General features: G+C 37.4%; 1 protein-coding gene across 1 annotated transcript in view; it reads right to left on the bottom strand.

Annotated features, from left to right (window-relative positions):
* Positions 1 to 861: 861 nt before the first annotated feature.
* LOC144452634 (nuclear pore complex protein Nup205-like) overlaps positions 862 to 25,068 on the bottom strand; it is a 38,196-nt gene continuing 13,989 nt past the window's right edge. The window contains exons 10-37 of the mRNA XM_078143759.1: positions 24,760 to 24,894; positions 24,042 to 24,192; positions 23,277 to 23,470; positions 22,910 to 23,092; positions 22,216 to 22,467; positions 21,220 to 21,402; positions 20,739 to 20,986; positions 19,654 to 19,774; positions 18,988 to 19,078; positions 17,907 to 18,068; positions 15,416 to 15,655; positions 14,703 to 14,861; positions 14,152 to 14,250; positions 13,291 to 13,523; positions 12,520 to 12,711; positions 11,799 to 12,060; positions 10,856 to 11,094; positions 10,334 to 10,525; positions 9,809 to 9,930; positions 8,900 to 9,056; positions 8,524 to 8,656; positions 7,795 to 8,049; positions 6,455 to 6,535; positions 5,674 to 5,840; positions 5,125 to 5,248; positions 4,493 to 4,627; positions 3,759 to 3,868; positions 862 to 1,957 (exon numbers count right to left, since the gene is read on the bottom strand). Of these exons, the coding sequence (XP_077999885.1) occupies positions 1,802 to 1,957; positions 3,759 to 3,868; positions 4,493 to 4,627; positions 5,125 to 5,248; positions 5,674 to 5,840; positions 6,455 to 6,535; positions 7,795 to 8,049; positions 8,524 to 8,656; positions 8,900 to 9,056; positions 9,809 to 9,930; positions 10,334 to 10,525; positions 10,856 to 11,094; positions 11,799 to 12,060; positions 12,520 to 12,711; positions 13,291 to 13,523; positions 14,152 to 14,250; positions 14,703 to 14,861; positions 15,416 to 15,655; positions 17,907 to 18,068; positions 18,988 to 19,078; positions 19,654 to 19,774; positions 20,739 to 20,986; positions 21,220 to 21,402; positions 22,216 to 22,467; positions 22,910 to 23,092; positions 23,277 to 23,470; positions 24,042 to 24,192; positions 24,760 to 24,894 (4,776 nt within the window). The 3' untranslated portion in view covers positions 862 to 1,801. The remainder of the gene's footprint in view (positions 1,958 to 3,758; positions 3,869 to 4,492; positions 4,628 to 5,124; positions 5,249 to 5,673; positions 5,841 to 6,454; positions 6,536 to 7,794; positions 8,050 to 8,523; positions 8,657 to 8,899; positions 9,057 to 9,808; positions 9,931 to 10,333; positions 10,526 to 10,855; positions 11,095 to 11,798; positions 12,061 to 12,519; positions 12,712 to 13,290; positions 13,524 to 14,151; positions 14,251 to 14,702; positions 14,862 to 15,415; positions 15,656 to 17,906; positions 18,069 to 18,987; positions 19,079 to 19,653; positions 19,775 to 20,738; positions 20,987 to 21,219; positions 21,403 to 22,215; positions 22,468 to 22,909; positions 23,093 to 23,276; positions 23,471 to 24,041; positions 24,193 to 24,759; positions 24,895 to 25,068) is intronic.

Consider the following 25,068-nt stretch of genomic DNA (forward strand, 5'->3'; position numbering starts at 1 on the left):
TGATACTAAACCTAAGACTAGGATTAAACAGCCATGATACTAAACCTAAGACTAGGATTAAACAACCATGATACTAAACCTAAGACTAGGATTAAACAGCCATGATACTAAACCTAAGACTAGGATTAAACAGCCATGATACTAAACCTAAGACTAGGATTAAACAGCCATAATACTAAACCTAAGACTAGGATTAAACAGCCATGATACTAAACCTAAGACTAGGATTAAACAGCCATGATACTAAACCTAAGACTAGGATTAAACAGCCATAATACTAAACCTAAGACTAGGATTAAACAGCCATAATACTAAACCTAAGACTAGGATTAAACAGCCATGATACTAAACCTAAGACTAGGATTAAACAGCCATGATACTAAACCTAAGACTAGGATTAAACAGCCATGATACTAAACCTAAGACTAGGATTAAACAGCCATGATACTAAACCTAAGACTAGGATTAAACAGCCATGATACTAAACCTAAGACTAGGATTAAACAGCCATGATACTAAACCTAAGACTAGGATTAAACAGCCATGATACTAAACCTAAGACTAGGATTAAACAGCCATGATACTAAACCTAAGACTAGGATTAAACAGCCATGATACTAAACCTAAGACTAGGATTAAACAGCCATGATACTAAACCTAAGACTAGGATTAAACAGCCATGATACTAAACCTAAGACTAGGATTAAACAGCCATGATACTAAACCTAAGACTAGGATTAAACAGCCATGATACTAAACCTAAGACAAGGATAGTCAATACATAACATGTTATTCTCATCAATGTACATCAACATTTCATAAATTCTTTTTATTATATTTTCTGATGTATAAACTCATTGTTTCCATGGCAACTGCAAAACATGGCAAAATATTTTCAGAATAGTATATTTGTATTGAATACAAAAAGACAAAAAAAGTGAAGTGAAGTCCATGATTAAACTTTAAAGTTGATAAAAAAGTTACGATAATCTTCTCTAATAACAGTTTGAGTGGGAATCCTGGTTTTGTATGATCTTGATGTAAGTCACATTCAAGATACATCCCGTTAGCAATCTGTTAAGTCACATTCAAGATACATCCCGTTAGCAATCTGTTAAGTCACATTCAAGATACATCCCGTTAGCAATCTGTTAGGTAACATTTCTTCTTGAACTGCTAACGGTTCCCGTATTTAGAATAACATAAGCTAATGGTGGCGTGCATATTTGGGATATGACTCGCTGTATGAAAAGCAATATGGCTGTCATGTTTGCATAAAGTCATTTCATTGGTGAATACAACTTTGAGTGTAGTACTAATAATGTAATCATTTTTTCAACCCATTTAACCACAAAAGTTCACTCACATTATTATTTACTTTCGACCACCACACTTGAAAGTGTAAAACAATATAAGCAGACATGTCTAATAGTAAGATTTATTATTTGACTGCGTGTGAGTTGACCCAAAACTTGAAGCTAGGTCAGAGGTCATGATCACTTCGATAGTATGAGCAGTACTGCTGGTCACTCTGGACAGGGGTAGTGACTATATCGATTATTTTCATTGGCCAGATGCAATCACATGAGATACAAATATACATATTGCTACGTTACGGGTAATTATAGTCAGAGAGTCCACTCAATAGATCATTGCAGTTCACAATAGACAAGAATGTTTCACACAGATGTCAAGTCTCTCAAAATATCATAAATTCCATAATTATGTGGGTTTATTTATATCTATATTACTATGTTCTAGTGTGTAGTTTCAGAAGTAATTGAAGTCTTCATCTATATCACTATGTTCCAGTGTGTAGTTTCAGAAGTCGCTGAAGTCTTCTCACAACTGCCGGAACAAATCCATACAGAGTACGAGATTTTCCATAACATGAATCAACCTTCTGGAGTTTTTCAAACAGAGCTTCATTCAAACAGGCAACAGCATCAAGTTTTAGCTAAAAAAAAGAAACAAATAAATGTTAATATAAATACAAGAAGGAATTAGAACCAGTGACAGGAAAGCATTTACAAGTGCAACTTGTTACACCCAGGGAAAATAACAATGTATTGTATTAATAACACTTGGCACAACATGTTGTACGTACAGAGACTTGTATTACTGCAATGTACATTCCATCATTTGACAGTTTTGTGGCCTCTTTACAAAATAGCTCACATTCACATACGAAGTTGGTTTTTTCATGTATGTGTAACATGTAAAGACTCAGAGGCCATAACACTGATCTTAATAAAGGATACATGTCTCTGTGCTAAGTGTTATTAATCCAATTCTGTTCTTTACTTTCTCTATTTGTAACAAGTTCTGCTCGTCAATACTTGCCTGTCACTGGTTGTATGATCACAACAAAGCTATTCTCTTCAAATTTACAGTGGTTCTCTCAGAAGTATGCAGGGAAATGTCATTCCAGGAAATAAAGGCATTTTCAAGAACTTTGGGTTCTGGAGAGTCATTTCATATTTTTAACATTTCATCTACATTACATGTAATTTCAGAGCGACATCAAGTGGAATTGTAGTTAGCCTCTAAGAACCAATCACCTTCAGTGAAAACATCATGAATATTCATTGTTCAACCATTGCATAAACATTTTTGCTGACTCCCATGATGCAATGTGACACACAGCAAAAGATGCCGTGTAGAGGAAAACTTGATGTTCCTCTAAAATTTTGCATCATTTAGTGAACATAATGAAAATGCCTTTTATTTTCTGGCGTGCCATTAAGTTTAAACAAATAATGTATCAAGTTTACTGAAACTGATCACAAGGTTTGAAGTTAAGATAATTACAGTATAGATAGCACACAATCATCCCTTACAAAGTGTCTGCTCTGTATTTGGTTTAATGGTGTAAACAGTTGCAGCATGCACACTACTACTCCAATAGTCACAGTGAACCCTGTAATCACTGTGAAATGTACACAATACAGTGTTCACTGGACCCCAGTAATCACTGTGAAATGTACACAATACAGTGTTCACTGGACCCTAGTCTATCAGCTAGCCCTCGGATGTTCTTCCGATAAAATACGACACACAGCCGAACAACGCTATCGAGGATGGAACATCCGAGGTCTAGCGAATGTCATCAGGATATAAATAACTGCCAATCAGAGAACCGTATTAGCGACAAGCACAAACAGAGGACAATAGCTAAATTTTCATGCATATTCATCTTAAGGAGGGGCTTGTAAAAATAACCATTAATGCGTTAACTAAAATGTGTGAATGACAACGTCTACACACTCATCAAACACAATTACCATAAACTGATAAGACATAGTAATGACATAAATGTGTTTGTCAACACCTGCATGCAGAGATTGAATATATTAAAGTATATATATGCATACACATATGGCCCAACCCACCACTTATCGTAATCTCAATGGAATGTCCGGTCTGAAAATGACATTCGCTAGACTGTTCGGGCAAGCCCTCACATGCGAACTTCGTTCGCTTATAGTTATAGCATCGAAAGAAAGCCTGAACGTCTAGCAGCAAGACTAACTGGACCCCAGTAATCACTGTGAAATGTACACAATTAATTGTTTACAGGACTCCTGCAATCAGTGTGAAATGTACACAATTAATTGTTTACAGGACTCCTGCAATCAGAGTGAAATGTACACAATTAATTGTTTACTGGGCTCCTGCAATCAGTGTGTATAGTACAGAAATGGTAATGATCACAAAGTAACCAAACTTGTTAACACATGGTAAGAGACACAACTCACCTGTTCTAGATCTTCTTTGGTAGCACTGTCTGTAGCACCAGCTAGTTTAGGAAATCCTTCATGTAGTGATGTATTGTCATAACTATCACCAATGGAGTAACTGGAGTAGTCTAAATAGGAACAAGAATAGAAATCACTAAATTTACATGTATTTACCCCATATGTCAATATTACATCCACAAATTTAAACATCTGAGACATACAGACTTCAATATAAATCTGTACTCATGCTGCAGTGGAAACTTATTCAGTCAGGTGATACCATTTTTCTCAGACACTGAAGGAACCTTTACACGAACAAACACACATTTGGGTAATATGAACAAAGGTCACAGATTATTAGCATCGAATACAAACAAGAGGTCACTGCCAGTATACAAGTCGGGAAACCAGTCACTCATTGTAGCACATGTTTTGATTACTTGCAAAGCTATTTTTTTATCATTTTGTCAACCACGCATAATTTTGTGTCCAAATTTATACTTTACAACCGTAATGTTAGGAAAACATCACTGAAGAACTGATGATGACGCAGAGGTTGGGACCTTTTCATCCAATGGCTATTATACTGATTACAGAATGAAAGTTACCACACACAGTGATACTAGTGTAATTTCTACTTTCTCGTGCAGAAAGGGTGCCAATATTCATGAGTGAGACGTGTTTCAGTTGATGAGAAGATTTGTCAATCCATATGGTCACTTAAAAAAGACACGTATTACTTTAAAACTTACTTAGCAGATTTCTAGGTTTCTCAGTTCTTGATGATATCACAGGATGCAACGAACTTGAAGAATCACTTGGTTGGCAATGGATCAGATAGAACTCTAGGTGGCGCCATAACAGAAATAGTGAATTCTCAATGATATCTATAAATATGAGTTAAGTACAACCTGCTTGATATCTATCAATTGTATGGTCTATATATTAATACAGATAATACAAAATGTCAATTGTATTTTGCAAAACATTACCTAACATTAGTTTAAAGACAATGACACACACACACACACACACACACACACACACACACACACACACACACACACACACACACACACACATACACAGACAGACAGACAGACACAGACACACACACAGACACAGACATACACAGCCATGCAGAGGCACACACAAATGCACACACAGACAGACAGACAGACAGAGACATAGACATACACACACAAATTAATACACACATACCCAGACAGATCAATAGACAAACATACCAGAGAGACAGACAGCCAGACACAGATACACACACACACACACACACACACACACACACACACACACACACACACACACACACACACACACACACACACACACACACACACACACACACACACAGTTCAAAGGATACAGTAATACAGCATCAATTCCTTAGCTTTATGTTCAACAATCTGTGTAAGACGTTTTGTAGCTAAGTGATGTTTATGATGGGTTGACATCTTGTCTGTACTGGAAACACCCATACTAACAGAAAGCTGAAAAATAAAGTACAAATTTAATGTCAAAGACAGCTAATTATTTTTACAGGTGGTAAGTTGGTTTGTTACTGAATGGCTATTTTAGTCCTTGGCCAAGATTTGAACTGTACAAATGTGTCCAAGTCAACACCACAGCTCTATAACTGGGAACCAAAAGTTGCAATGTGTCCAAGTCAACACAGCTCTATAACTGGGAACCAAAAGTTGCAATGTGAAATATACAATCCTATGTCTTATACAGACTGCAATGGATTGTATGCTCACTGGAGAGTTGAAGAAGTATAAAGAGCTGTTGTGCCACTATAGGTCCATACCAAGGGTAATAATTATGAGGGCTCTTTTTTTGGAACAGGTAAAATTTATTTGTGCCACAGTACCATCATTTAAAGTACAGCGTTATTTCTACAGAAAGTCATAAATACCTCTCTAAGCTCCTCCGGTGCAAGCTCAGGAACATTCTGCATTTTCTGGACGTATTGTTTGTAACTTTCTAGTGCTGGTATGAAGGCAGTGGTACACTGTTTGAGGTGTCTGACAAGAACTCCAAGACTAGGTGGGTGTCCACTTGACACAGCTGATAATTGTATATCTAGGGACAAGCAGTTATTACACTATTAAAGTGGTCATATGGATGAGGATTGGGTTTGTAACTCAATACATTGGAAAAGGGTAAAAAAAATTATTATACATACAAAAAAGTACATTTTAGACATTAACCAATCTTTCATCATTTATTGAGTTACAAACACAGACTTGGCATATGTTGACATTACAAACACAGATTTGGACTATGTTGTTTTACATTAAGTAACAAACACAGACTTGGTATATGTTGTTTTACATTGAATTACACACACAGATTTGGTATATGTTGTTTTACGTTGACTCGATTGAGTTACAAACACAGACTTGGTATATGTTGTTTTACATTGAGTTACAAACACAGACTTGGTATATGTTGTTTTACATTGAATTACAAACACAGACTTGGCATATGTTGTTTCACATTGATTTTTCAAGTAGGAAGTCATGATAAATAAAAGTCTTAGCTTTACCTTCCAATGTATACAAATCACCAGATCTTAGTCTTACCTTCCAATGTATACAAATCACCAGATCTTAGTCTTACCTTCCAATGTATACAAATCACCAGATCTTAGTCTTACCTTCCAATGTATACAAATCACCAGATCTTAGTCTTACCTTCCAATGTATACAAATCCCGAGATCTTGCCTCTGTTAATCCGGCAGTGAACAGAATATGACAATATTCAGAATTGGACGCTGAAAAAAAAGACGACTCCATTAGTTTCTACATTGTAAACATTACATGATCTGAACAAGTCATTGAGAATGACATATTCCCCGCAATGATTGGGTTTTAAGGAATTATCACTACTCTGATCACGCAACAACACTTGTGAACCTAAATCAAACAGACTTAGATATGTTGTGTCTGCTTGTTGGACATGGAACATGCCTACAACAATAAAGGATGGGTCGGGTATGGGGGATCATATCACGATGAAAATGGATATGCACATGTATGTCATAGAACACTGTCCTAATACCAACTTTGAATGAGATCTGTTCAAGCATGTCTGTTATGGCTTTGGACATAGAAAAATCGCAAACAAAATGGCTGCCAGGCGGCCATATTAGATCGTATCACAACAACAATGAATATGCACATGTATGTCATAGAACACTGTCCTAATACCAACTTTGAATGAGATCTGTTCAACATGTCTGAGTTATGGCTTTGGACATAGAAAAATCGCAAACAAAATGGCTGCCAGGTGGCCATATTGGATTGTATCAGGACAACAATGAATATGCACATGTATGTCATTGTATGTTTCCCCTGTACCAAGTTTGAAAAAAATCAGTCCAGGCATCTCCAAGAAACGGCTGCGGACGGATGGACAGACGGACGGATGGACACACGGACAGACGGAACCCAATCCATAAGTCCCCGTCCCGGACTTCGTCCGACGGGGACTAAAAATGTTAGCAGAATATTTTGACAGGTTGAATATATAACCAATGTTTGACAACTGAAACATTTGGAAATGATTTTTTCAAAGGAGGCTATTACACAATTATCACTTCTGGTCTGAAAGCTGATGCCAAACAGTGCTCTCAGTGGCCAAATTGTATAATCTTTTGTTTTCAGATACCCAGACTATGGACATTAGTATGTAGGAGAAGTTAGATTTGAATGATTGATTAACAATTGATTAATTGATTATTTGAAGGACAGATTACTTGACTGATTGATTGAATGGTTGGCTAATGGAATACTTGTTCGAGTGACTCACTCACTCACTCACTCAGTGAGTGAGTGAGTGAGTGAGTGAGTGAGTGAGTGAGTGAGTGGGTGGATGGGCTGGTTGGTGGGTGGATGGATGGATGGGTGAGTGAGCAAGCAAGGGAGTGGATGGATGGGTGGGTGGGTGGGTGGGTGGGAGCGGTGTAAGGGTGGGTGTGTGAGTGAGTGAGTGAGTGAGTGAGTGAGTGTGAGTTAGTGATTACAAACTGACCTGAACTAGTGACAACAGCTCTGCAGTATCCAATAACATTAGTTGAGATTTCTAATATTTGTTCAGTAATGTCATCTTTCTTATCTTTTCCATCAGAGCTGATAATACTGTCTGTGTTCTTTAGTTCTCTATTCCAGTGATCCAGACTACAATATCTTGGTATCAGAGCCAACATTTGACGCTGTATACGTGACAGATGTCCCTGGTACTCAAGTTGTGATTGGTCCTGGTGGTATGACTCTGTGTATGATGCACCTGGGAGTCACAAAATTTGAATATTATTGACAATTGTACACCTGGTATAACATGATATCAATATCTGACAAACTATACACATATTGCTTGACCAGCCCTATCTATAACTCCCTAGTTTGATTACATATACATAATGTAATTTCTATAATTTTGTCTACCTTGTTAATAGTTAAAGTAAGTCATCTCACCTTCAGAAGCAGTAAATGATTATAATAAAATTATATGTGTTTCAGATTTGGGTCATGAGAGGTTTCCCATGAACCTTTGAAGGAAATCCAAAAATGTATAACACGTGTCATGTGAATTTTCCCATAAACCTTTGAAGGAAATCCCCAAAATGTGTAACACATGTCATGTGCAGTATGGCTTCTTCACCCAAAGTCATATGTAAGTTGATAGCAGTAATCAATACAAGTGTACTAAAGTCAGAAATAAGTCTAACTGGACTTTTCCTTTTAGAATATGTCATCTCACCTTCAGTGGCAGTGCGGTAAATAACCCCAGTGGTCAGTGCTAATTCCTGCAATGCAGGTAGATTGATGTGTACATGTCTATCTTTAAGTACAGCACTGAATACATCACTGTGAGCTATTAGGAACTGCATTACCTGTAGTAGAAATTCAAAAATGAAAATTTAATTATACACACATTAATTCTCAAAAATACACACGCACACATGCACACACACACACACACACACACACACACACACACACACACACACACACACACATACATACACACACATACATACATACACACACACATACACACATACACACACACACACACACACACACACATACACACATACACACATACACATACATACATACATACACACTCTTACCTGACTGGCAGCATCTCTGTGTCTAGTACCCAATGATGTCATGATGGCTCGTGTTAACTTCAATGCTGGGAATAGTAGTTGTCTATACCTTGCCATTACACTTGGTACAAAGCCCTCTGTGTCAACATCTCCAAGAGGACCTCCCATTACACTTGGTCTTAGACAAAAAAGATAATAAAATATCAATGTCAACTTGGTAGCATTACTGTTATTATACAACTTTAGTAATCTTCTATCACAATGATTTTGTCAATGAAAGAACAGAATGTATTATATTTTTGGTGGATATAACAAAACCAATGAATCACTTTTGAATGGAATAACAGAAGGTAAGCTAAGTGCTAACACAAAACCGGCACTAACACCTCACCAGCATGTATTAGCACTACCCCTATGTTAATAACAGGCTAGCTCAGTGCTAACACCAGACTGGCACTAACACCTCACCAGTATACATGTATGTTAGCAACTGGATTATGTCTACAACAGCCAAATGCTACTATAGTAATACCAGGCTAACTCAGTGCTAATATCCTACTGGTGTATTAGCAACTGGAAGGGTTGATGTCTGTGCTTTCCCTATGTTAACACCAGACTCACTCAGTGCTAACACCAGACTGGCATTAACACCTCACCAGCATATATTAGCACTAGCCCTACGTTAATACCAGGCTCGCTCAGTGCTAACACCTCACCAGCTTGTATTAGCACCAACACTATGTTATCACCTGGCTAGCTCAGTTCTAACACCAGACTGGCATTGACACCTCACCTACATGTAGCCCTATGTTAACACCCCGCTAGCAGTATTAGAATGGATACATGAGCTATACTGTATATACATTGAACTGCATTGCATTGCTGTAAATATATAAAAATATTGTTCCCAAACACACTATTTGTACTTACCGTGGATTTTCTGGTTCTGGTCTGAGGTCTAGAAACTTACAATCTGAAAGTCTGTTTAGTAAAGCACAGTATAACAATTCTTGTGCTCCAGCTGGTCTCTCTGCAAGCCTAGTAAATAAACTCTGTAAAAAAAAGTAATCATATATGTCACTAGCATTGTCAGTTGCAACTTTCTAGAATTCTAACCTTACTTCTAAGGAAATACACTTACAAATGGACTATCAACTAAAGGAAGCTGGTGACAAGAGAGAAAGAGTGTGTACAATTGCATACATACATACATACATACATACATACATACATACATACATACATACATACATACATACATACATACATACATACATGTACATGCATACATACATACATACACACACGCATACATACATACACACATACATACATACATACATACATACATACATACATACATACATACATACATACATACACACACACACACACACACACACACACACAAACAAACACACACACAATACATACATGTAGTATTACAATTCTTACCATTTTAGATTCATAGATATAAAGTGCTTTCAATGGTTCAGGAGTTGGTTTTAACATATTTTGTAAAGCCTCATCATTCTGTACAATACTCTCAACAAGATGACGTAAGTAGCCTTTAGATTTCAGGTAGGATAACCACTGTTGGTGTCTGTCAAATGATACCATGCTGTCAATCACTGAGATTGCTAACATCTGGAAAAAAACAGAAAAAAAAATTCAAATTCTAAATGAATTCTATTTAATAAACAAAGGGACAGATTACGATGTTACAGTACAATATTTATAGAGTTTGGGTAGGGCAACCACTGTTGGAATTTTTCAAATGCTGTCGATCACAGAGATTGTGAACATTTGTAAATAAACAGAAAAATATTCATGCGTCATTTTATATTAGATAGTTACACAGACATAAAGAGAAAGTGACCCTGCCACCAAGCAAATGAAGACGTTGTCCTGACTACAAGTTAGATGTAGCAGACTTCTAGTCTTCAGTTACTAGAATATTAGAGTCCATGTACTCACCCTTAATATTTCATGGCCATCACATGCATCCCGACATACCATTTCCATGAAATTCTCACCATAGCTATTTATCACAGTCATGTTGTTTTTCACCATTTTCTCATATTCTGATAACTGTACTGAATCTAATACACTGCTTTTATCATCCAGAGTGGCTATTTCTTTGGGTTTCTGGGGAAGTCGGAGGAAATTCAACAATGCACCATATAAATTAGCCCTGACTCTTTGTTGTCCACCACCTGTATGAAGAAGGTAACGAGTGAATTACAACAAAAATTATCATTGCAATTAATAAAACATGTTTGAGAAGAGCTTAGAAACATCACCACAACTGAAATGACTTAACCTTTATCCAATTAGTGTAAGAAATAAACCATAATGGTTGAGTGTAACCAGATATATACTATCAACAGTGAGCATGAAATTCAATTAATCCAGCTCAAAGTGAGATCTGGTTCTGGCCAACCAATGTGATACACTATTAAACTGGACAGAAATTACTTATCTAAGTTTTTGTTGACGTTACTTGGTTGGATGTGGCTCTGACCAAACATTGTTGATCACACTGATAACACAACATCCAAATGATAAAGCCAAGACGAAGTGAACGTAATACATTTGTATCAAGAAGACATTTAACAACTTGAATACGGTAGAGTGAAAGTACACACTTTGGCTCTACACATTTCAGCTATTTTTGCTAGACAATGTAGGCACCAAAATAAAGCAGCACATGAGAATATGTAAATTACTGTGCACATAAATTATGTAAATTAAGGTGAGCATAAATTATGTAAATTAATGTGCACATAAATTATGTAAATTACTGTGTGCATAAATTATGCATATTCACACAAAGCTTATTTTTGCTTATTTAGCTGAAACAATTTCTATGCTAGGGAAAATGTCAAATTATTGTGAATATATGTATGACTTTTCTTACCTGATTGCAAAATAAACTCAATAAGTCCTCTAAGTACAATAATTAAAGGTGATGCAGTCAGACTTGTTGCAGTACCAAGTATTGTACTCTGACTCGCCAAAGCTGACATTGACGCACTTGACGTATCTAACATCGCAAGGTATTGTGTAGCATCATTATCGGTCTGATCATGTACGATACTTTGACGTAAGTTCACCATCAGTGTTAGTATCACAGCTGCCACTGGTGCTATTAGTTCCTGTCGAGCTTCAGGATTGGCTACCTGAATATAAGAGATGAAATTTGATTGGTCAGTTTAATGCAGTGACTACTTAGAAATATACTCTCATATATACAGACATACACATATGCACACACACACACAATACACACACACACACACACACACACACACACACACACACACACACAGACCTCTTAGTCACACACACACAAACATACAGACCTCTTAGTCATTTTAATGTACTGAAATAATTTGAGCTTGCTTTTAACTGCACAGAAACAAAATAAGCTATCAGGAGTATATCTGAATTTAAACTTTCCTAAATAGTATTCAAATCAGCAGATCACATGATGCAAAGCAGTCAATCAAAGCAGATGATTTGAAGCAACAAAGCAACCAATCAGTTAACATAGGACAAAACAACCAATTAGATCACATGATACATGTACAAAGGCAGCCAACCTGATCACATGGGTTAAACCAACCAATCACAATTACCTTTTTGAATAAATCTTGTAAGAGTTTTAGAATGACATCTTGTCGTGTGTCAGGTTTCAAAATATCCAATGGACAAGTTGTTAGCATCACTTCCGTCACTTGTCTCCAAGCTTCAAAGGCATGTTTTTTGGCTGCTAAACTTTCCCTTACAACATTTCTTGCAACTACATTTTTCAGCACAGCCCCAATCTCCTACAAATGACAACATATTTGTAAAAGTATTTTAAAACTGTATTCACCAAAACATTAATGACTTAGGAGAAGTGATTGAGAAGTAACATTGTAATCATAATACACTTCACAAAGGTATTATGCATTTAATTTGCCACTTTCATGACATCTGAGTGACCTATATCCTGTCATTCCTGGAAATATGCACACAAAAAATATTCAACCCGAACAAAAATTTTTAATCTCTCTTAATGTCTGAGCTTACTTTGGAAGTCAATAAAAGTGTAAATCTTTGTTCTCGGAAAATGTATTGATTGCCCATTGTACAATGCAAACTGGAAGTGGAGAATATAGCACCCTCTAGTGTTGAATACTGGTGAGGGGGAATAACGAAAATAACTCTTGATTTGATGTAAATTTATTTGAAAATGACTCCTGACATTCATGTACTACTCCAGTGTCACATGGGGTCATACCAGCTGTATGAGTGACCTTTGACCTGCAGCAGCTGACCCCTGTTGAACAGAATGTTTACTATTCGATGTAAATTAATTCACAAATACCACATGACAAAAAAGTTCCTAAAAGTTGACTATTTACCTGCTGTATGAGTGACCTTTGACCTGCAGCAGCTGACCCCTGTAAGGTGTTCAGTTCTTGTATCAGATATTGATGTAATAATTGTATATTACATAGTGTAACACCATTCTCATTCTTATGTTCAAATGATGTAATGACTCTTTCCACTATTCCTGGATCCAAGTAGTCCAAGCGTAAAGGATCCGGTGTATCCTGACAGAAATCCAAGGAATCTAACAGGGAAAGTTTTTCCTCTGGAATAAAATTGAGATGGAAATTCTGATTATTTACAGTACTACAAATCTCTTCTTCAAACATTTGTAGCATTAAACAAACACTTTTTAGTCTGAAGCTGTCAAGCTGTCATCCAGCTGTCATCCACTTTGAGATGTAACCACTCACTACCCAAGTTGTACGTGGAGGGAGACGAGGAATCAAGGGGTGAGGGAGTAGAAGGGAGGCGAGGAATCAGGGGTGAGGGGGTAGAAGGGTGGCGAGGAATCAGGGGTGAGGGGGTAGAGGGGTGGCGAGGAATCAGGGGTGAGGGGGTAGAAGGGTGGCAAAGAATCAGGGGTGAGGGGGTAGAAGGGAGTTGAGGAATCAGGGGTGAGGGGGTAGAAGGGAGGCGAGGAATCAGGGGTAGAAGGGAGGCAAGGAATCAGGGGTGAGGGGTAGAAGGGAGGCGAGGAAGGGTGGCGAAGAATCAGGGGTGAGGGGTAGAAGGGGGGTGAGGGGTAGAAGGGAGGCAAGGAATCAGGGGTGAGGGGGTAGAAGTCATTACTTTTCAACTTGTGAGTATCTACTTTGGCTGCACATAGGGAATACTGTATAAGGGTTATTACATTTGACTGGGGGGGGGGGGGTGAATGTCACTACAATTACCTGCAGCAGGTTGTTTTGTCTTCATATGTGTGGTCATCAATGTTGATTCCAGTAAACTGGGTTCCCTTCCAATAGTTGTCTCTGTGTCTAAATTGATATCTGAAATGATAAATAATAAGGTTTATCTTTCATTCACTAATTTAAATAGTATATCGGTAATATCGGTAATATGTAGAACAAATAGCAAGAAATCCATGATTTAAATTACCTTGTTCTAAGAAAACAAGTTTATTGGCTGTGTGTGTGTGTGTGTGTGTGCATGTGTGTCTCCATGTATGTGTATATGTGCGTATGTAAACTGTGTGTATGTGTGCATGTGTATGTTGTCATTTCCATTGCAACTACAATCTTACCTGCATTCCTAAACTTTTCAATTTCCAAAGCAATTAACTACCCATGTACCTGCATCCCTAAACATTGCTGTTTCCATGGCAACTATCAATCTTACCTACATCTGAGATGTTTCTCTAAACTTTGCATTTTCCATAGCAATCACCAATGTTATCTGCATCCCTAAACTTTGCTGTTTCCATAGCAACTATCCATCTTACCTCCATCCCTAAACGTTGCCTGTGTGTCTTCCAATATTAGTCTCATTAATCTCTGTGTGTGGGATCTCTGCCTGTTTGCAGCAGTCACCTTGATCTCCATGGCAATGCTCTTTAGTAACCATGACTGTTGGTTGCTAAGCAAAACTTCATCGGCATCATCTACAAAAGCAAAAAAAACCACAGAGTTGATTTTGAGTAATATCAACTAGACTAGCAATAAATTTCTTGAAATTTTGTGAAGACACTCACTTCCCTACAGACATTAGATACTATTGACACCACACAAACTTGTATATGCATGTTATCCACTTTAATGATGCTATGCCATAAAGACAAGTAATAACTACAATATAGTGTTGTCAGTGGCAACCCCAACTCCCACCTCCCACATCCATCACTACTTTTGAACATTTCTACGAAAAAACAATGATAACATACACAAAGCTAATCACACACTATGATATAAAATTATGATAGAAATTTTTGAAATATACAAAAGCTATCCCTCTATAACTACACATAGAATGAATTTTAATTCATAATACATATGTTTGATATTTCAAAAGGGGACGGGGAGGGGGAGGAAGAGAAGGCAAAGGGGAATGGAGACATAGGTGAAGTGTAAGTAAAGATTGTACCTATATGTATTCTGTATAGTAATGAAAAGATGGTTACATTCTACTAAGACAATTAGTAGATTAAAGAATACCTACCTCTGAGATGAAATGGCAAATGTTGGAGGTGTGTGTAAAAGAAATCATGAGATGCTCGTAGAAATCGCATACAGGGTCCAGTAGTGTCCTTGTTAGCACAGAGGGCATATATAAGTTTGTATCCAAGCATAGCAAACAATGGTGTGTCATATATACAGGTTGGTCCACTACGACTCTCTACTCCTTTACTCAGCAAAGACAGGATGGAATGTAGACAGGTTTTAGGTGAACCTAGCACACCTAGAAAACAAAAACATTGTAAATTATTTAATGATAATTTGATAAGGTTTTCAGGATATAACTCATGATAAAAACTGGTACGTTTTCTTGAATGAAGTGAGCTAATCACAACTTCACACACAGGAGGTGTCTGTGATGTAGGTTATGCAGGGGGTGTCTGTGACGTAGGTTACAGTGGGTGTCTGTGATGTGGGTTACAGGGGGTGTCTGTGATGTAGGTTACAGGGGGTGTCTGTGATGTAGGTTACAGGGGGTGTCTGTGATGTAGGTTACATGGGTGTGTGTGTGATGTAGGTTACAGGGTGTGTCTGTGATGTAGGTTACAAAGGGTGTCTGTGATGTAGGTTACAGGGGGTGTCTGTGATGTAGGTTACAAAGGGTGTCTGTGATGTAGGTTACAGGGTGTGTGTGTGATGTAGGTTACAGGGTGTGTCTGTGATGTAGGTTACAGGGGGTGTCTGTAATGTAGGTTACATGATGTGTCTGTGATGTAGGTTACAGGGGGTGTCTGTGATGTAGGTTACAGGGGGTGTCTGTGATGTAGGTTACAAAGGGTGTCTGTGATGTAGGTTACAGGGGGTGTCTGTGATGTAGGTTACAAAGGGTGTCTGTGATGTATGTTACAGGGAGTGTCTGTGATGTAGGTGTCTGTGATGTAGGTTACAGGGAGTGTCTGTGATGTAGGTTACAGGGTGTGTCTGTGATGTAGGTTACAGGGTGTGTCTGTGATGTAGGTTACAGGGTGTGTCTGTGATGTAGGTTACATGATGTGTCTGTGATGTAGGTTACAAGATGTGTCTGTGATGTAGGTTACAAAGGGTGTCTGTGATGTAGGTTACAGGGTGTGTCTGTGATGTAGGTTACAGGGAGTGTCTGTGATGTAGGTTACAAGATGTGTCTGTGATGCAGGTTACAAAGGGTGTCTGTGATGTAGGTTACAGGGTGTGTCTGTGATGTAGGTTACATGGGGTGTCTGTGATGTAGGTTACATGATGTGTCTGTGATGTAGGTTACAAAGGGTGTCTGTGATGTAGGTTACAGGGGTGTCTGTGATGTTGGTTACAGGGGGTGTCTGTGATGTAGGTTACAGGGTGTGTCTGTGATGCAGGTTACAAAGGGTGTCTGTGATGTAGGTTACAGGGAGTGTCTGCGATGTAGGTTACATGATGTGTCTGTGATGTAGGTTACAGGGAGTGTCTGTGATGTAGGTTACAGGGTGTGTCTGTGATGTAGGTTACAGGGAGTGTCTGTGATGTAGGTTACAAAGGGTGTCTGTGATGTAAGTTACAGGGAGTGTCTGTGATGTAGGTTACATGATGTGTCTGTGATGTAGGTTACATGATGTGTCTGTGATGTAGGTTACAAGATGTGTCTGTGATGTAGGTTACAAAGGGTGTCTGTGATGTAGGTTACAGGGGTGTCTGTGATGTAGGTTACAGGGAGTGTCTGTGATGTAGGTTACAGGGTGTGTCTGTGATGTAAGTTACAGGGAGTGTCTGTGATGTAGGTTACATGATGTGTCTGTGATGTAGGTTACAAGATGTGTCTGTGATGTAGGTTACAAAGGGTGTCTGTGATGTAGGTTACAAAGGGTGTCTGTGATGTAGGTTACAAAGGGTGTCTGTGATGTAGGTTACAGGGGGTGTCTGTGATGTAGGTTACAGGGTGTGTCTGTGATGTAGGTTACAGGGTGTGTCTGTGATGTAGGTTCAAGTGATGCTTTTAACAGCTTGTTCATATCTATGGAAATTATAGTGTAACTGTAAAAGTCAGACTCCATCATTATAATGTGTAGCATTCGATTAGTAAGGAGAATTATGGGATCAGGAGCTGATGTGGTGTTGATACTTTGAGTTACCGGCAGTAATTACATTGTATGTCTTTACATGAACCTTGTCTCATTCCTACTTACCACAAGCAAGGAAATACATGTGTTATTTCATGGGCTGTATGAGAAGATACAGCTTTATTTTAAATCAGTTTCTACGTTATCACATCAAAACTTCATTTATTCTTTATTCTTCTTACCGGGTTCTTGATCTTTGAAACTGAACACAATTATTATAATTTTGGCTGTAATTCTTACCTGGTTCTTGATCTTTGAAACTGAACACAATTATAATTTTGGCTGTAATTCTTACCTGGTTCTTGATCTTTGAAACTGAACACAATTATAATTTTGGCTGTAATTCTTACCTGGTTCTTGATCTTTGAAACTGAACACAATTATAATTTTGGCTGTAATTCTTACCTGGTTCCTGTAGGTTGGTTGTAGATACTGGTTTTCTCAGTTCAAATCCTAACAGATAATGAGCTAAGTTAGGTGATGATTGGTCCAATGAGTCTTGAAGGACCTTCATAATATGTTGTCTTGTTGCATTTCTTATATCACTCATACTACTATTTTCATCATCTATAAAGGAGTAAAATAATTAATATTACTAAAACATTATTTTGAATGAGTTGAACAATTAGACTTTATTCCCCAAAGATTTTCGTTATTCAGACAAGGAAAATACAACTGACCTAAGGGGGCTTGTCATGAGTTGCTAGAGGCAAATACAACTGACCTAAGGGGTCTTGTCATGAGTTGCTAGAGGAAAATACAACTGACCTAAGGGGGCTTGTCATGAGTTGCTAGAGGAAAATACAACTGACCTAAGGGGGCTTGTCATGAGTTGCTTGAGGAAAATACAACTGACCTAAGGGGGCTTGTCATGAGTTGCTAGAGGAAAATACAACTGACCTAAGGGGGCTTGTCATGAGTTGCTTGAGGAAAATACAACTGACCTAAGGGAGCTTGTCATAAGTTGCTAGAGGAAAATACAACTGACCTAAGGGGGCTTGTCATGAGTTGCTAGAGGAAAATACAACTGACCTAAGGGGGCTTGTCATAAGTTGCTAGAGGAATAGTGACAAAACGTTACTCATGAGAGTATTTTCCAGGCAAAAGAAGTAAAAAATTGGGGAATAATATAATTATATCAGTGCCACTAATATAAAAGAAAAGTCGGGAAAATTAATGGCAATTTTTAACATTTTGACTCATATTTCAAATACAGCAGAACTAGTGACGTAGACACGAACTGTTGTGACATAGACATACATTGTCTTGATCAGTGCAACCAGGGTATAAATTCCATATTTTTTGTTCAACTTGGCTCATGTATAACTTGTATTATAATCATTGTAATTCATGTGATCCACCAAGCTGATGAAGAAATTACAAGTAGTTCAAATTTTTGATCGTCATCAAATTTATCAATTTTAGGGATAATGATAGAATGACTTTACAACAGTTTATGGTTAACAGTAAACATTTGAATTCTTACCAAAATCTTGTTCCAGTCTTCTATCAAACTCCTCAATATCTTCAGTTTCTAAACACTCCACAAATCCATGCAGGATGTCCCTGGATACTTCCTACATTTCAGTGAAAGAAAATATGAATCAGTATTTTACTGAGAATTAAAAGTAGTGCACACAAGAACTTCTCTAAATGACTTTATGTATCAGCTGAGGTACACTCAAAAGGCAGATTCTGTCAATTTATTCTTCAGAATGTTCTGAGTCGACCGATACATTCTCTGAACCAATACAACATCTTGATGCTAAACAAGGCTGAGAATTCAGAACACAACAGCAACATCTCACCTGATTGGCTGAGAGCATACCAAGTAAATTTGAACCTCATGAAGATCACTATGCACCCAACATAGAAGTCTTCAAAATTGTACTGAATGCTATCAATATTAGGGCTCCTTAGTACTTTGATTGTATTGCCCCACATATGACCCTTGACTATGTACGTGACAACCCAGTATTGGTGCTTGTACGTCTACGATACAGATACAGATACAGATACAGATACAGATACAGATACAGATACAGATACAGATACAGATACAGAATGAACTAGGGAGGGCTGCATGTCCCAATACAATATCTTGACACAAATTAAAGTTGAAAATTCAACTCACACATTTGTAACATCTTACCTGATTAGCTGTGAGCATACCAACTAAATTTGGTTGAACTAGGGAGGACTGTGTTACCCAATACAATATCTTGACACTTAATAACGCCAACTCAGCATTAAATGAATTATAGGTAACATACCTGTTATAAAATAGAATCATGAAAATAAGAATTAAAAGAGAAACTTTCTCATTACTTTTTCTGTTTATCTAAATTTCAAATGTACTCTGTACATTTAACTGAATATCTTTCCAGGGTAGTTGTCATGTAAACATCAAAGGTTTTCCCATAAACCCTTGCAGGAAATGCCCCAAACACATATATCTGTACATGAAGTGGGGCTTCTTTTGCAAGTTTTCAAAGTTGGGTAGGTTTAAAGTGATGTGCTATTCTACCATCCAAAATCACATGTAAGTTGATAGCAGTAATCAATACAAGTGTACAAAGACAGAAATAAGTCTCACTGGTCTTTTCCTTTAAGTTAATAGCAGTAATCAATACAAGTGTACAAAGACAGAAATAAGACTGACTGGACTTTTCCTCTAAGTTGATAGCAGTAATCAATACAAGTGTACAAAGACAGAAATAAGACTGACTGGACTTTTCCTTTAAGTTGATAGCAGTAATCAATACAAGTGTACTAAAGACAGAAATAAGTCTGACTGGACTTTTCCTTTAAGTTGATAGCAGTAATCAATATAAGTGTACAAAGACAGAAATAAGTCTGACTGGACTTTTCCTTTAAGTTGATAGCAGTAATCAATACAAGTGTACAAAGACAGAAATAAGTCTGACTGGACTTTTCCTCTAAGTTGATAGCAGTAATCAATACAAGTGTACAAAGACAGAAATAAGTCTGACTGGACTTTTCCTTTAAGTTGATAGCAGTAATCAATACAAGTGTACTAAAGACAGAAATAAGTCTGACTGGACTTTTCCTTTAAGTTGATAGCAGTAATCAATACAAGTGTACAAAGACAGAAATAAGTCTGACTGGACTTTTCCTTTAAGTTGATAGCAGTAATCAATACAAGTGTACAAAGACAGAAATAAGTCTGACTGGACTTTTCTTACAATGTCATCAAAATGAAGTACACAAACTTACTTTGTTATATGAACAAGGTGATCCGGTTTATCAGTTCTTGGATTAATTCCCACTAGTAACTTATCCATTGGCGCTACCAAGATACTGGAATTATATTCCCGTAATAGATCCATGAATATTTCCTGTTTTTCCAAGGCACACTCAATCATCTTGAGACACAAAAGTGATGTCTTCTGTAGACTCTCTTTGCCAGGGAAGTCAGTGTACTGATCAAGTGATAATGTGGCTTCATGTACTAAACTCAAGATCTGAAATTTAACACAAAATGAAAGATTTAAAGGATTTTCTTTCCCGACAAAATCAAATCACAAATGAGAGTGTTTACCTGAAGAACTCCCTCCCCTTAAAAACACAATAAGTCCTTACCAGTTTTAACATGGGACTGTCTTTCAGCATATGAATCATTAGGTTATAACCTGCTGGTTTGTTAGTTAGTACCCTCCCCTATTCCCCTCCCCTTAAAAACACAATAAGTCCTTACCAGTTTTAACATGGGACTGTCTTTCAGCATATGAATCATTAGGTTATAACCTGCTGGTTTGTTAGCTAGTACCATACCGCCACCCTGTATTTCTACTTGTTGTTCTACAAAGTCTTCTGCTTGTGGTGAATAGTTTTTCATCAGCTTGTACAGAATCTGGAGAACTGCTTCTGATACTTGCCACTAGAGTCAAAGAATACAATTATTTGAAAAAAGTCAATATCAGATACAGTGCAAAAGGAGAGCAACCAACAGAAGACTGAAATAGGGATTTTGCAAACCCGCCATGTTGAATGTTGCATCATGGGGAAATGTGATAATAAATACTAAGCAATTAGTATTGTAAACAATGGTGATACATTGTTTGTAACCGCAAATAATCAATTCATAGTTACCCTGACCATTGTGGGGGTTAATTTTATCAGTAGCTCCAGATTAGGTATTACGATAACCACAGATAATCCCATAGTCCTTTGCATCTGAGCATGCTCAGTCTGGGTAGCAAGTTCCCTATTGAGCCAATCTTTGGCAAATTGAGCTTTAATACTGGGGACATCACTCCAGGAAATAGAGACATTTTCATAATTTTGGGTTCTGGTGAACATTTCATGATTTTATGTCATCTACAATTACTTGCAATTTCAGAGAAGTATCAAGTTGATTTTGTGACTTTATAGGGTATCTTTGCTACGGGCTATTGCAGCATGGGAATAATGTATTCAAGTTGCACACTGAATATTCATGAGTCCAGAGTGCCTACACTCTAACAGTGTAATACAACTCATAAATATTCATGTGTTCAGAGTACCTAAGTGTATACTCTAACAGTGTAATATAACTCATAAATATTCATGTGTTCAGAGTACCTAAGTGTATATTCTAACAGTGTAATATAACTCATAAATATTCATGTGTTCAGAGTACCTAAGTGTATACTCTAACAGTGTAATACAACTCTCAAGAATATTCTGTGTCCAACTTGTCTTGTTTTCTCACCTTCTCCCCAGGATTCCTGTAAGCTCTTGTTTTGAATTTCAGGAAAATGGAATCCTTCAGGAATTCCAAATAGGGATCAAATCCAGGTGATCGGAATCCAGCTCCCAAGGAAGCTGGAATGGGAATATCTGTCAACACATTCATAAACTCCAGGAAACCTAACGTCATTGGGAATTCTTCATTCCGGGCTTCAATCTCATCCAATTCCACTTCAATTCCACTTGCTTGGTTAGTCTGTACAGTGGGCAAAATCTGGATTTCAAGGAAAACAGAAAATAAGGGAAGAAAATTAACGTGCAGAATGCCATGTATTATCTTGTTATCCATGCTATGCAAAGGTTTGTAGTCTTGCTATCGAGTGAAAATATATATTATTAACAAATTTACATAAAGCATGTTAAAATATTTAATTTAATGATTAGCTAATAAGTGACCATTATCTCTGGTGAGTGATTTCAAAATGAGTTATTATCACTACCACAAGACCTTAAAATGCACGGATCTTTTGCCAGAAACAAGTAAACTTTCACTGTAACATTTCATGCTATTTCTGGTGATTTTGTTACCTGTGACACTTCTAAAGACTGTCATTATGTTACAGTTATCTCTGGTGATTTGGCTAGGGCTTACCTGTGACACTTCTAAAGACTGCCATAATGTTGCAGCTATCTCTGGTGATTTGGCTAGGGCTTACCTGTGACACTTCTAAAGACTGCCATAATGTTGCAGCTATCTCTGGTGATTTGGCTAGGGCTGCCAAGGTGAGTAGTAATTCACCTTTCAACACTGGAGGAATGCTGCAACTTAATAAACCAAATAGTAACTGTATGGGTAACCAGGATTGGTTTTCACATAGTGAGATCCGTGCTGTTTCATCCTGCATTAAAAGAGAACAATTTATGATAACATAAATTGACAAACAAGTTGCTATTTATTTTCAGGACTTTCACCTTACTCTGCACAAAATGAGAAACTAATACATGCACATACATTACATAATGTGTAAAATATGCATGACACACCTAAAGACCCAACATTTCATTTCACAACTCCATTCTTACCTGTTTCGAGATTTGCTTGGTGAGTCCTAAGACAGCTACAAGTCCTTCCAATTCTTGTGGCGTGATTCCTCTAGCTGCCCCATGTCTGTAGATGTGTGAATCATGCAGGCCAGGAACCTCTTGTCGCAAATTGACAAAGTATTGATTGATTGATGTAAAGAAATGATCCCATGACACTGAGCTACATGTAGCACCTGACAAGATAAGTATTTAAATGTCAGTCTCTGAAGTTATGGTATTATGACGGTCAGAGTTGGCTGGCTCAGACTCTACAAGGCAAGTGTTACCCTCCCTTCATCATTTTTAAACACAACTTTGTCTCTAAACAAGTTTCACAAAATTTATCTATTTCATCTAATACTTTATTATTTCATGCAGATATGTCTTAAGAAAGAGCATCATAGACCAAATTTACAGTACTATGACCTTTGACATTACATGGAACTCTGGGAAGATCCAACATGGCAACCTTTTAGAACATTACTTAGCGATACTAGCTTAAAGCAGAGGTAAATACACTGGTCGATTGGCTAGGATTGTCAACATCTTGATGTATGGGACATACATAGTGACCTTTGACATTACACGGAACTCTGTGACTATCCAATATGGCAGCCTTTTTGCATGTACCTGCACTACTGCCATTAGATTTCAGTAAGTTAACACAATGATAAACACATTGAGATCCATTGGCTAGGCCAATGGTGACCTTTGACATTATAAGGAACTCTGAGGCTATCCAATATGACAACTTTCTGTACTTACCTGCACCGCTGCCATTAGACTTCAGTAAGTTGAAGCAATGATATGCACATTGAGATCCATTGGCTAGGCCAGTTAACATCTTTATATATGGTACATACAGGGAGGGGAGTAAGAGATCACCTGCCAGACGTACAAACTTGAATAAACTAACCTACAGAAATAAATGATATGGTTTAAGCATCAGTATCAATACCTCATAATTAAACAAATTAAATAAATCTGAAGTCAGGAAACATTTGCTTTTGTAACTAACTGGAAAAATATGTTTGCAAAAAGTGTGTTAACATTAAATAAAATCTTGGTATATTTAGGACAGTTCTCATATTGTGGTTGTAGTCTCTGGTGATATGGTATACTAAAACCACACAGCTTACTTCTTGTGGTGGTATTGTTAGTGAAACCATTCACAATAGGACTGCCAACATATTTGTTTAAAAATTTGTGGTGGTGGTCGGTGGTGGTATGGTCTACCAACATCCCTCACAATAAGACTACCAACTTATTTGTGATAGTGGTGGTCTATGGTGACATTATAAATTGAATCCACTTGTAATCTGATGACCAACTTACTTGTCATTGTCACAGTGGTGGTCTGTGGTGGTACTGGCACTATCTACCAAAACCACTAACACTAGAACTTAACTACTAACTGTTAAACATATTTCTTTCTGCAGGGCACTATACATCAAAGCCGCTAACTATAAGACTACCAACTTACTTGTCGTTGTGGTGGTCTATGGTGGTACTGTCCACCAAATCCCCCAGCAATTGGACTAATGCTGGCTTCAGAAGGACACCAGTACTCTAATGGTAGTTGTAACTTCAAAGAATCTGTGCTGTACAAATCACCAATCTATAAAAAGTATCAAAATATGAATCCTGGACAATTTAATCTTTATTTTTTACACAAGATGTAATCTCAATGATTTTATTCTATATTCTGGAGAAATGAAGTTGCCTTGGTGTTTCACTCATGGGAAATTACATTATTGACACAAATATAGTATGTCCCTGGATCATTTTATGC

This window comes from Glandiceps talaboti, chromosome 23 (genome assembly GCF_964340395.1).
Source record: "Glandiceps talaboti chromosome 23, keGlaTala1.1, whole genome shotgun sequence".
NCBI classification, from domain to species: domain Eukaryota; kingdom Metazoa; phylum Hemichordata; class Enteropneusta; family Spengelidae; genus Glandiceps; species Glandiceps talaboti.